Source organism: Lampetra fluviatilis, chromosome 42 (genome assembly GCF_964198595.1).
Source record: "Lampetra fluviatilis chromosome 42, kcLamFluv1.1, whole genome shotgun sequence".
Taxonomy (NCBI): domain Eukaryota; kingdom Metazoa; phylum Chordata; class Hyperoartia; order Petromyzontiformes; family Petromyzontidae; genus Lampetra; species Lampetra fluviatilis.
The window spans coordinates 1,184,607-1,196,701 of NC_136316.1; the positions used below are offsets into that span (position 1 = coordinate 1,184,607).

At 56.8% G+C, this 12,095-nt stretch overlaps 1 protein-coding gene across 2 annotated transcripts in view; it reads left to right on the forward strand.

The window, feature by feature from the left end:
* Positions 1-11,973, forward strand: part of LOC144946624 (sphingomyelin phosphodiesterase 3-like) — a 37,743-nt gene extending 25,770 nt beyond the window's left edge. For both annotated transcript variants that reach the window (XM_078875638.1, XM_078875639.1), the window contains exons 6-8: positions 7,595-7,658; positions 8,013-8,160; positions 8,538-11,973. In XM_078875638.1, the coding sequence (XP_078731764.1) occupies positions 7,595-7,658; positions 8,013-8,160; positions 8,538-8,636 (311 nt within the window). In that variant the 3' untranslated portion in view covers positions 8,637-11,973. The remainder of the gene's footprint in view (positions 1-7,594; positions 7,659-8,012; positions 8,161-8,537) is intronic.
* The last annotated feature ends 122 nt before the right edge of the window (positions 11,974-12,095 follow it).

A 12,095-nucleotide genomic window follows, 5' to 3' on the forward strand; every position in this document is an offset into this window, starting at 1 on the left:
TGAGTAAGGAGTTGTTAGTGAGTAAGGAGTTGTTAGTGAGTAAGGAGTTGTTAGTGAGTAAGGACTTGTCCCTTTCTTTTTATTCGATGCGTGTGCGGCGATGGAGCAGCCATCGATCGAGGGTCGAATTCGAACCGCGTTGTGTGATCGGCATCGCGCTCGCTGAAGGTGTTGATGCCTTCAGGGAAGTCGTGTACTGTGTATACGCAACTGCGCACAATTCTGTGAGTCACTTATAACTGCTTTGCCATTACTTATTGCCAATTATGGACTCAGACTATTGTCCTATCATCACATAGAGTCCCTGGCACGTCATAATATGCTACACAGTGGCAGTGGGGGTCGCAAAATGCCGATTTATTACTAATAAACCCCAATGATCCGATTGAAATGAGGGATTTTGATCGGATCATTGGGGGGGCACTTGCCTCCCCAACCCCACCACTGGCTCCTCCTGTGGTCGGGGCTGATGCTACAGCGGAGTGCTCTAACCACTGCGCCAAAACTCTCCCCAAGATAACTATATTTAAAAAAAAATACTATTTGGTTTGCGGTACTGCGATGAACGCACGCCAGAGTGTTCATGGAGGGCTTTCGCTTACCAGCGTCATTTTGGTGAACAACCACCGCCCCTGCTGATGAGGCCTAGTTTTATCGTTCAAATAAAAGCCCGCTGGGCTAAATAAGCATTTGCTCGGAATGGCACGCAGGCCAATGGACACGAACGTTGGGTCGTATTACAAAAAGACCCTCGCTCATTATTGGATAAAATAACTCGACAGATTGTTTTATTGTCGCAATACTTACGTAGCTCTTGTTAACTGCCTCCATATCTGTGGGATGGTCATTCCCAATTTCATGAAATGATTATCCATCTCCTTGTTTTCGCCCCCGAACTGACGTCACGTGATCGCGGGATTGCTCGTTACTGCGTGAGCAATGTTTGCTGGTGGAACAAAGCACCGCTTGTGTATTTACACGGTTTGTGCGAGCATTGGCCAAGAAACCTTACGTTTTAAGTTCACCATTCAAACGATAAATGACTTGAGCAATGAACCCATAACGTTCTGCGATTTACCGCGATATAATTCTAGTGCAGTTCCGGGGGGGGAGCTGAGCGAATGTCTCATAAGCGTCTCTGCGGAGTTTAACCGAGGCTCGCAACGGCTCACCACGTGGGGGGGGGGGGGGGCGCTAATGGTCTGCTTAGGATTTCCACAGCTGCCCGCCTCCCGGGCTTCTCTCTGGGCCTCCACGTGAGCAGCTCGCCGGCGGTGGCGGCGTCTCGCCGCGCCGTGGCTTCGGCTTCGGCGTGCGCGATCGTTTGGCAGCTTTTAACGATCGGCGAAGGTGCAGCCCCCGCAGTCGCTCGCTCGCTCCCCGCCAACACTGGCGGAAGGAGCCTCCGCTAGAGAGCTCCAGGGCATCCCTCTGGAGGGTATTTTTGTTCTACTCTTCCATGCTGGATGGACGTTTTGGGAGACGTGGTGGCTTTTACCCACATTTTACCCCACCACACGTGACCTCCTGACCGGCTAATGGTGCTGCACCCATTGATATCGCTGGGTGGACAGTGGCCGGGTGGAATTCGGGAAAAACTTGGCCCAATCGTCGCAGCTGTCGCGCCGTGGAGATGGAATTCAACCGGCGACCTCTGGATCGCAAACCCAGCGTGCTACTAACCATTACACACCGCAGCAGCAGCAGCATCCCGGTCATGTGGCGTGCGAGTCAGATGGACGCGTCACGCACCGGGCGCGCCATGCTACATCTACGTGGGGGTTGTAATTGGGGCGCCCCCAGCGGGGATCGCAGGCGGCGGTCGCGGCGCCGTCATTTAAAGGGGGGACACCAAGTGCAGCGCGGGGTCCGGTATCGTCGCCGTGAACCGAACGTTTTTTGTTGTACACAAGAACGGAGGCCCGTGGCAGTAGCCGCCAGGGCTATGCACCCGAATCGTTCGGTCTGTTTAAGTGGGGGAACAGTCAACCCCGGAGGGGGTGGGGGGGAGAATCTATTGCCTCATTTACGTAAAAAAACAATAGTCGAGTCCGTAGAGCAATCGTTTTTTAGATGTAACGTGGGGCGAGGGGAGGGGATGTGAAAACAAAGGGGTGGGGGGATGTTCAACATTGTGGGGGGTGGCTGGGGGGTGGCTGGGGGGTCCCCGGCTTGTATGGAGGAAGAGCCGGAGGTTACGGGGAGAGAGGTGGGTGGGGGGGGGCTTATTAACGAGCGGCGAAGACGCACGCAAATTTTTAGATGAGAACTAAAACCGGCCGCGGGCACCCGCAGCGCGATCCGTGCTGCGGGTGCCGTTCTCTCGACGGGCGGCAACCAGAGGTGAAGAGGCAACGGAGAGTGATGAGGCCGCACTTGTCGCCCGGGAGAGCAAAGCGGTTGGAGGGGGAGAGCACGGGGGGGGGGGGGGGGCGGGGATTGGTGGAGGTGGTTTGCAGTGAGAGATGAGTCAGGGGTCATTCTGACCATAGGGTTGATGGTGACCTTTGTGCGACCTATGACCTCCTGATGTTTGTGTGCCAGTCGAGGGGGTTGTTGCGCCATACTACCCCTCAGTGCAGCTTAGTAAAGGATGGGAGGGGGGGGAGTGGACCGGGCTGGCTCAGATCGACCTCGCACTCGCCAGTGATGTTGGCCACCGCGGGAATTGAACTGGGGTGGCTGGGTTCTTGGCGCAGCTGCGTCGCCGCTCCGCCCACGTTGCTGGTGAGCGTGGGTGGTGGTGGTGGTGGTTGTTGTTTTACTGATTAGTTTTGTTGCTCATGGCTTTTTATAGGTTATTTTTTATTTTTGCTATAAAATTAATTTGCACTTTTCATTTGAAAAGCACTCATTTGCTCGAACCCCTGCCGCTGCCGACTTTGGGGCGGCGGTTGCGGGCGCCTCTGTTCCTCCTTCCCCGAGGGAAGCGGAGAAACAAGACAAAGAAATCGGCCCCTGATTAGTTTCCGAGCACAAACAAAAATCCCCGTTTTTGTTCGGCGCGCGCGCGGCGAATGCAAACAGCGGTAAAACTCCGCCGACGGCGTTTTGTAACTTTCGCCGGCGCTGCGAGCCGCCGTTAAGCCCCTGTCCGTTGACGAGATGCCGAGCTGTTGTTTGGTCCTCGCGAGGCTCCGCGCTTCTGCCGGTGCCGCCACGGAAGGGCGAGATTGATTGAGTGCGTATTTAACCCGAAGGCTGCTCTCAGCGTCTGCGTGCAGACGACTGCAGCCGCGATCGAGCGGCGGAGTGCGTTCAGCCGGCCCTGGCGCACGCATGGGCAGCGGTGGGGTAGCGGTTAGCTCCACGCTGCGCTATGAAACCTGGCGATCCGGGTGCAAATCTTGCTCACGGTCTACACTGGAGACGATCATCTGAACCGGTCCTGGTCCTCCCCTAGGCCCACTCGGCCTCACATGAGTACCTGGTGCGGTGTGTAAACATCGCGACTGGGGAGACAAAGACGGCCGGGCGTGGTGTTGGCCACCCACCCCCTCGTGTGCTGTGCTGACCTTCATAGCTGCTCGCTAACAGCACTTGCCCCAACAGTCTGTTAAGGCTACACGGGGGATGTTTGTCTTTGTTTTGTGCGTGCTGGCGCCAGTCTCCCGATGAAGGAGAGAGGACGCTCGGCGGCGCGACCCAGAGCACCGGCGCCCCTGGGGTTCGTGCTGCCGTCACGGCGGTCATTAGAATCGCCTGGTGGTGGCCTGGTGATGGCCTGGTGATGGCCTGGGGGTGGCCTGGTGGTGGCCTGGCGATGGCCTGGCGGTGGCCTGGTGGTGGCCTGGCGATGGCCTGGCGGTGGCCTGGCGGTGGCCTGGTGGTGGCCTGGTGGTGGCCTGGTGGTGGCCTGGCGGTGGCCTGGTGGTGGCCTGGTGGTGGTGGCCTGGCCGTGGCCTGGCGGTGGCCTGGCGGTGGCCTGGCGGTGGCCTGGCGATGGCCTGGTGGTGGCCTGGTGGTGGTGGCCTGGCGATGGCCTGGCGGTGGCCTGGCGGTGGCGAACCTCGGAGCCGGCGCCGCGGACGCGGTGGCTCGAACAGTCGCTCTTTGGGAGCACGCGAGACGCGCGGACCCACGCGTGGAAAATGAACAACGTCTAATATTTGGTCTCGGGGAAAATTGCGACGGAGCTAATCCCCTTATCAAATGCAATCTAGCATTATTATTGAGCAGGCAGTCTGTGTGTGTGTGCGCGAGCGCGCGTGTACGTGTGCGCGTGAATGATTTTTGTATTGGGGCAAGGCGCTGCGTTGATTTTCGCATGAAGATTGCGCTCGATGCGGGAGTCGAGGTTGGTGGGTGTGGGCAGGATGCGCGAGCGCAAATCGGTGCCGGACAATGATCAACAGAGGATGAGCTTGGGGTGCAGTGGCGGTGTGTGTGTGATGTGCCTGGTGTGTGTGTGTGTGTGGTGTGTCTGGTGTGTGTGTTGTGTGTCTGGTGTGGTGTGTGTCTGGTGTGGTGTGTGTGTGTGTGTGTTGTCTGTGTGTGGTGTGTCTGGTGTGGTGTGTGTCTGGTGTGGTGTGTGTCTGGTGTGTGTGTGTGTCTGGTGTGTTGGTGTCTGGTGTGTTGGTGTCTGCTGTGTATGTGTGTCTGGTGTGTTGTGTGTGTCTGGTGTGTGTGTCTGGTGTGTGGTGTGCGATTGTGTGTGTCTGGTGTGTGTGCGGTGTGTGTGTGTGTGTGTCTGGTGTGGTGTGGTGTGTCTGGTGTGGTGTGCGGTGTGTGGTGTGTGTGTGGTGTGTGTGTCTGGTGTGTGTGCGGTGTGTGCGGTGTGTGTGTGTGTTGTGTGTGTGTGGTGTGTGTGTCTGGTGTGTGGTGTGCGATTGTGTGTGTCTGGTGTGTGTGCGGTGTGTGTGTGTGTCTGGTGTGGTGTGTGTCTGGTGTGTGTGTGTGTCTGGTGTGGTGTGTGGTGTGTGTGTGTGGTGTGTGTGTGTGTCTGGTGTGTGTGCGGTGTGTGTGTGTGTCTGGTGTGGTGTGTGGTGTGTGTCTGTGTGGTGTGTGCCTGGGGAGCTGTAGCGCAGTGGTTAGCGTGCTGCGCTACAACCCCGACGACCCGAGTTTGATTCCCACAGTGACGATTATCTGAACCGGTCCTGGGCCTCCCTTAGGTTGACTCGGCCTCAAATGAATTCCTAGTGAGGTGTGTAAACATCCCCACTCGGGAAACGAAGGCGGTCCGGGCGTGGTGCTGGCCACCCACCCCCTCGTGTGCCGTGCCGGCCTTCATAGGTGCTACTCGCTAACAGCACTTGCCCCTACAGTCTGTTCAGGCTATACGGGGGATCTTTATCTTTGCCTGTGCATGTGTCGTGACGGTGTGTTTATATGTATGTGTGCTGAGGCTCTGTGTGTGTCCCGTGGTGATCTGTGTGTGTGTGTGTGTTTCGTGGTGATGTGTGTGTGTGATGGTGCTGGTGTGTGTGTCATGTCAGTGTGCGGCGGTGGTGGTGGTGCTGCACATGTTGTGGGTGACGTGTGACGTCCGCTCTCCCGTTAGGGAGGCGGGTGAGTTGGCGCGGTAATTGGTCTGCCTCTCCCGAGACCCGGGGCCCAGTAATGGCACCACTCGGCGGTTTTGCAAGATGACCGCGGCGCACAGGCGCACAGGCGCACAGGCGCACAGTGCCTGTGACCCGCGGCGTGGGCCGCCGGCGTCTGTCAGCGTCGCTCGTCTTCATTTCCCTGATCGAGAGCCGACGAAGGAAATTCCCTCCCCCGCGATTGAGGCCGAGGTTGAAGCGGGAGCGACCCGCAACGCGCAGTTAGGGGAAAGGCCACTCTCGCGCGGGAGACACGAACTCATTAAATACGCCGCGTGGTCCGCCGACGGTTCCTCTTGCCGAGCGCGTCACAGGGTCACTCGCTCGCTCGCGGAACGTTCGCGGTTCGAGGCCCGGCGGCCGCCCCTCGTCCACACGGGCGTATCGAGAACCACCGAGTATATCGACAAAAAATATCTGCCGGTTGACGTTAAAACATCCCGTTCACGTCATTGACTGACAATTTTGCCACGTGAAAAAAATGTGCCCCCCCGCAGAGTCAATTCACGGGGTAAAACCACGTAGCGCCCCTTACTGGCAGACCACACCCTCCGCTCTGTCGTTGCCTTGTGTACTGGCAAGGCAACGACAGAGCACCTTCGTGACAGGCTCGCGGGTTCCGAACGAGCTCGATCGCAACCGCAGTTGTTATTACGGACGCGTGGGCACGGGGAGGTTCCCGCACTAGCTCCGGATCGTGTTGAGTAATCGTGCGATGAGGGGAGGCATTTGTTCCTCTCCCGGCGACGGGAGCCGCCACCGCCCCGCTAGGCAGACGCCCTCCCCGCTGCTGCTGCTGCCGCTGCATTATCGGATTGTAAAGGGGTTCTTTCTCCCAGGGGTATTCAAAACGGGAATGCATTCAGCCAAAGCGCTCCGTTTGAGGCTTCCCCAGGGATGTGCAATTTTGTGATTTGGAGGCCTTTCAGCCCCGCAACGTCTCGGCCGGCTTCGGCCCCATATCCATTGGCACCACCCGCGTCGCTCCTCGCCCGCGTTTGGCCAGGAATCACCAGAGATGAAGCTGCAGTGGCCGCCTCGGGGGGGAGGGGGGGGGGGCGGCGGCGGCAGTGGTGAATAAACACGGCCGTCGACTGTCGAGGCAGGTGAAATCGAAGCGGCGGCCTTTGGATTGCACAAAATTCTCAGCGCTTTCACCAAAAACGCTGCTTTGAAAGGAAAAATATGTAATATAGGCGACAGTCATCTTGCCAAAACAGTATAGAGCACATTTTCCGACTCGTATCTACTCTATCTCCCTGCCCTCTCTATTTATGTGCGACGAAGTATGACCATTGCTTGAAACGTCGCCTGTTGTGCATTTTTCTTTGTTTCATGAACGGTTTGAGTTTTTCCGCTTGCGAATCCCCCAATGCGCCGATTGCCCTTGTAATGGAAGACGGCCGCGTTTTGCCAGATCGGCCTCATTAATGCGTGACGGATGGAATTAACTCCGCGTGGAGGAAACCTTTACCAATTTGCGTGGATGCACGTGGCAAGCCAGGTGATGTACGTGTGGAAAACAGGCCCTGGTGTGTCGTGGCATTATTTTGTTTCCCGTCCTTGGTATAAACAGCTGCATTGGAATAAAGCAAATAAGTAAATAAAGGGCAAATCTTAGAGCAGTGGTGCCACGTGGTTGGCATCAGCCCTGGCGCAAAAAACTCAAAATGAGGGCCCTCTTTACAACTTCCCCCCTTTTATCCTTAGCCTGGTGCCCGTGCCCCTCCAGCCCGTGGGCCCCTGTGCAGTTACACCGCCTGCACACTTGGAGCCTGTGAGAGTGACGTGCGTTTGGTGCGGAGGAGGCGGCCGTGGCCATCCCCCACACATCGACGTCTCCGCGACGCGCTACCGTCGCTCCCTCTCGTGGCTCCCCCTTACGGCCGAGCTTCCGATCTCCGAGAGGGAAGCGCGAGGAGAACAAGGGCCGGGCTCGGAGAGTGAGAGACGTGCCCGAGCTTTGGTGCGTGAGGCTATCATTCTTCCCAAGAGTCTTACGCATCCTCGTGTCTCCGTTTGATTGTGCGTTCGTGCGTCTGCCGCAGGAACGCTGCTGCACTGGCTAAAGCTTCACAAGGAGAAGGTGTCGCACCCCGAGAGCCTGCAGAAGTGAGTGCACGTGTCGGGGCAGAGAGTTTCGTGTGTCCGTACCCTGCAGAGTATCGTCGTGTGCTGTGTGCTGATGACCAAGTCACCAAGGACCCAGGAATGTGCCTGGTCTTGGAAGCTATGCAGGGTTGAGCCTGGATAGCATTTGCTCGGATGGGTGACCACCGTGCATGCCAGGTTGTTAGGCTGCGGTGTGATATGGTGGGCAGTACAATCTCTTATACTTTACTTGCTGTGCCTATGCTGCCCACCTTCACCGACTGGCACTGACCGCCACGACCCACAATGCAGTGCGCACGGTACCCAGATTTATTTGTGCCGTGCCTACCCACAATCCTGTGCGTCCGTGCCCAGGGTGCTGGAGAACGAGGAGAGCCGGCGGGAGTACATCGTTCTGCTGCCGTTCAACTCGAAAGATCCTCCGGAGTCGGTGCCGGCCAACGGGCGCCGCATCGACTACCTGCTCCACTGCCAGGAGCACACCACCCCGCTCAGCACGCTGGTGAGAGCCGGGCCCGTCACTGATTCTTTAATGGGGGGGGGGGGGGGGGGGGGGTTGAGAGAGAGAACGATTCTGCTTGGCGAGTTGGAGGAAGGAGGGCGGGGAGACTGTTCAGTGGAGGAAGAAGAAAGCTCAAATAGGACGGGAAGAGGGGGGGAGTTTGAGCTGAGGACCTGCCGCTGGACAGAGGTTTAATGACACACAGAGTTATTCGTGTGCAAAGGAAGGCGTGTGGCTGCCTGCATCTGGCTGACATCTTCAACCTTAGGCATAGGGGCAGCAAGGCTATGGGTGGGTGGGCGCGGGGGCGGAATGGGGGACATCGTGACCGAGGCGCTCGCTGCTTCTGACCGCGCTGCTTCTGGTGCTCCATGCAGGAGGTGGAGGAATTCACCTTCATCACGCAGCTCGCCGGCCTCTCCGACCACATCCCCATCTCGATGAAGATCCGCATCTCCGCCCGCCAGGAGCCCTAGAGCATCCTGCGTCGGATCCTGCGTCGCCGTGCGGCACGCGAGGGCGACTCTCGGCGTGCGGCACAAACCGAGGAGGAATCCCGCGCCGCGGTGCAGCCCTGAGCTGGCCTAGGCCGAGGCCTGTGGCCTCAGTCTGACCGACCGACCTGCGTACGTCTCGCTATCGACGGCTGCACCTCCCCGGCGTCACGGGAAACGCTCTCGCAGATGAACTTTGGCTGGCCTATCCGAGTACGCCGCCGTGATCGATTTCTCGGCAGATCGCGTGTGATGGAAATAGCTAGGAACAAAAAAAGGTCTCACCTCTGTGCCCCACGTGTGCCGCTGGACGGGAGGTGATGGGTGAGGCATCTTCTGCGGTGGGGTTCGCGCTGCTTGGTGGCTCGTGGGGGATTTTGAGGCGGGATCGGGGGCGGCCGCCATATTTAAAGGGGCTTGAGTAAACGATCAAATGAATCGGTCTTTATTTTACGTGCTAATATTGCCCTCGATAAAGTGGGCATCGGTGCATGTTACAGCAGAATGTGGAACGGTACAGGGGGAATGGAACAGCACGAATGTAAAAAAAGACCCGTCACGATAGAAGTGTCTCTCATAACCTCGAGTCGATGAATCGGCTTTAATCTACAGCTAAAAAAATCAATCCCGGTGGCGGTAGCGCTCTCGGCTGTTGTGGCGGGGAAGTGGCCTCGAGTTTATTTGTAAACTGTGGGGGGAGTACTGCGGTTCTCGTATTACACGGTCCCACTGGACGAAAAAAAAACGAATCGCGAAATCGTTCAGATGCTGCTCGAATCCAATTAGCGTCGCGCTCATCGCTGGGAGAGTTTTCGATGTGGCCAGTAAATGAAAATTCTGGGCGCCAAAGGAGGCTGCGGGCGACGTCGCATCGTTTTCTACCCCGAGCGGCATAGGGAGCGCCGTCCCCTCCTCGTGGAGCCGTTTCCTGGATGGTGGCGACGTTGGCTGCCCGCTTTCGCACGCGAGTGTCGCTTTCTTAAGGACTGACACCCGAGTCGATGCGGTTTGATACGGACACGGAAATTTGAACTTTTTGTTGTTTTTGGCTGCAACTAACCGCTGGCAGTCCATCGTCGTGGACGCTCGGCTCAGAAGATCGAACACCTTTGTTTATTTCGTAGTCGTAGCTTAGGATGAGACGGACAAAGCCAATATATTTTGACGGCGATGAGGCGCGCACACACGTACGCGCACGCGTGCGGTCGCACATTTCTCAAACCTCAAGGTTGGCGTCGAGAGTGGGAACAGCGGCGCGCGGCTCCAAGGCTCGCGGCCTCCGGCGACAGCTGTTCGAGCCGCGAGGACTTCCACCGGGTCAGCTCGTGTTTGGGGTCACTCCGAGGCAACGCGCCATAACCCGTGTCCGGGATTACGGCGGATTAAGCTCTCCCCCCGAGTCTGGTTTTATGTTTTTTTTGGTGAGCCATCCAGTGCCGATGATGGTGCTGGCGGTGGGCGGTTTGGCGGAAAGGGACGAGGGGCCACCGTGGTTACGGCGTCTCTTAAAAGCCGCTCCTTTCTTGCAGAATTTGTTATCGTCGTGGGATATTTTAGTTTATGCGTACACACTTATACGTCTCTTCCCGCCAGCCCCAATAACCTTAATGCAATCTCGCGCGAGTGCAATTTACATTCCACTTTCGCGGGGGTGGGGGTCTGCTGCGGCAGCGTTTAGGTGCACGGATGGCGAGTGGCAGTAAGTACGCTCGGGGCGCCGAGGTGACGTTGAGAAGCGGTGGTCTCGCAAAATCGTCTAAAAGGGACGCGGCGTGAGTTCCTGCGCGTGCATGGGAGTTACTGAATGATGCCCGAGAGGGTGGATGCGATCGCATGGCTGTCGAGGCATCCCTGCTTCCCTATGCTTCTACAGGGCCATGTGTCGACATACAAACAGGCCAGCAGCCGCGCGGTCAGCTTTAACAGTTTACAGTCGTAAGGAAGCCTCGTGAGCCGTGATGGTGGGCCAGTCTGTGCCCGCGATGTAGGAGGGGTGACTGTGGCCCGCGGTAGCTCTCGTGTGGGTTGGTGCTGCTTGCGCTGCTGCTTGGTGTGAGCCAGCAGTAGAGCCACCTGGTGGCCCTGCATGGTGTGGAACCGCCTTGAATGCCGTTCTTGCACTTATATTAAGAAGTGGATTCTTGCCTGCCGCGATTTTAAGGAGTTAACATTTTTAAGTTTTATCTTTGAATGTGTTGTGATTTTTTGTTTTGTTTTAAGTTGCCGTGAAATCCTCGGGAAGAGTTGTTTTTTTGGCCTCGAGAATCCGAGGATCGTTATTTTATGGTGGCATGGACGGAGACCCCTCTTGTTGTTTAAATTAATTTTATTAAATTTGACGGACCGAGCTAACCGGCCGCTCTCGCTCATATCCCTTTCCCACCGGTACATCCGAGCTGTGCCGAGCCAACCCAGCACGGCTCAGAAAGCCCTGGGTTTGGTTTTTTTCCACTGCAGATGCAGAGCAGAGCCGTGCCGCTGACGTTGCACATGACGAGCGAGACGAGAGTTGCACGCAAATGCCGTGGCGACGCCGTTTCCTCACAGTGTACCGACTGACATCACGTACAACAAACGTGTCGTTAGCTCTGCCCATGGCCTTGCCGTGCCCCCCCAAGTTAGATTCGGAGGTCTTTGCGATGCTGGCCTATCGCAGATTTGGTTCGTCTTGGCTCCGCAAATAGCCAGTGGAATACCACGTGTACCGTGAAGGCCCCGTGATGGCGTGGCTCGTGTGTGCTTGTGGTGAAGGTGTATAAGGTCGAGGATCTAGAGATCCAACTTCCAAACCAAAGCAGCGAAACGCCTCAACGCCCTCCGCGTGTGGCCGTGTGGCCAAGCGTAACGAGCCGAAGCAAGTGATGCCGCGTGGCTCTGTTTCACCGGCAGGGGGGAGGGGTGGGGGTGGTTCATGTTGCATGCTGGCGAGTGGCGGCTGCTGGCCGTTGTGAACCTCTCGTTGCCAAAAAAAAAACGCGTCCCGTTTTTGGGGGAGCTGCTGACCGAGGTGCCATTGTGGACTGGGCTGGGCCGTTTGCAGCGAGGCCCATGGGCACTCGGGGCGGCTCTGGGCTCGCTTTGTGTTATGGGGACTTTTGGGTCGAACCGGTGACTGAACTCGCTATTACGGTCAAGGTGTAAGACGCTACGAGCAAAAGCTTTTGGGATGAACGTGTAAAAATAAAGGGCATGGTATTTGGGCAAAAACATATATTCTTTTTGTTAAGTTTACATTCTGTAATGTTTTATGGTTTGCAAAAATAAATGGTTTCATCCTAAATGAGCATGTGACTTAGTCGCTAATATGATGATGCCAACTGTTTACGCAGGACATCTCACCGAGCCTCAGGACTTATTATCAAGAGGGCCCTGGTACAGTGATATTTTGTAAATTCCATCAACTAGAGCTTGGCTTCATTTTGGAGTAAGATTTGTGAAGAC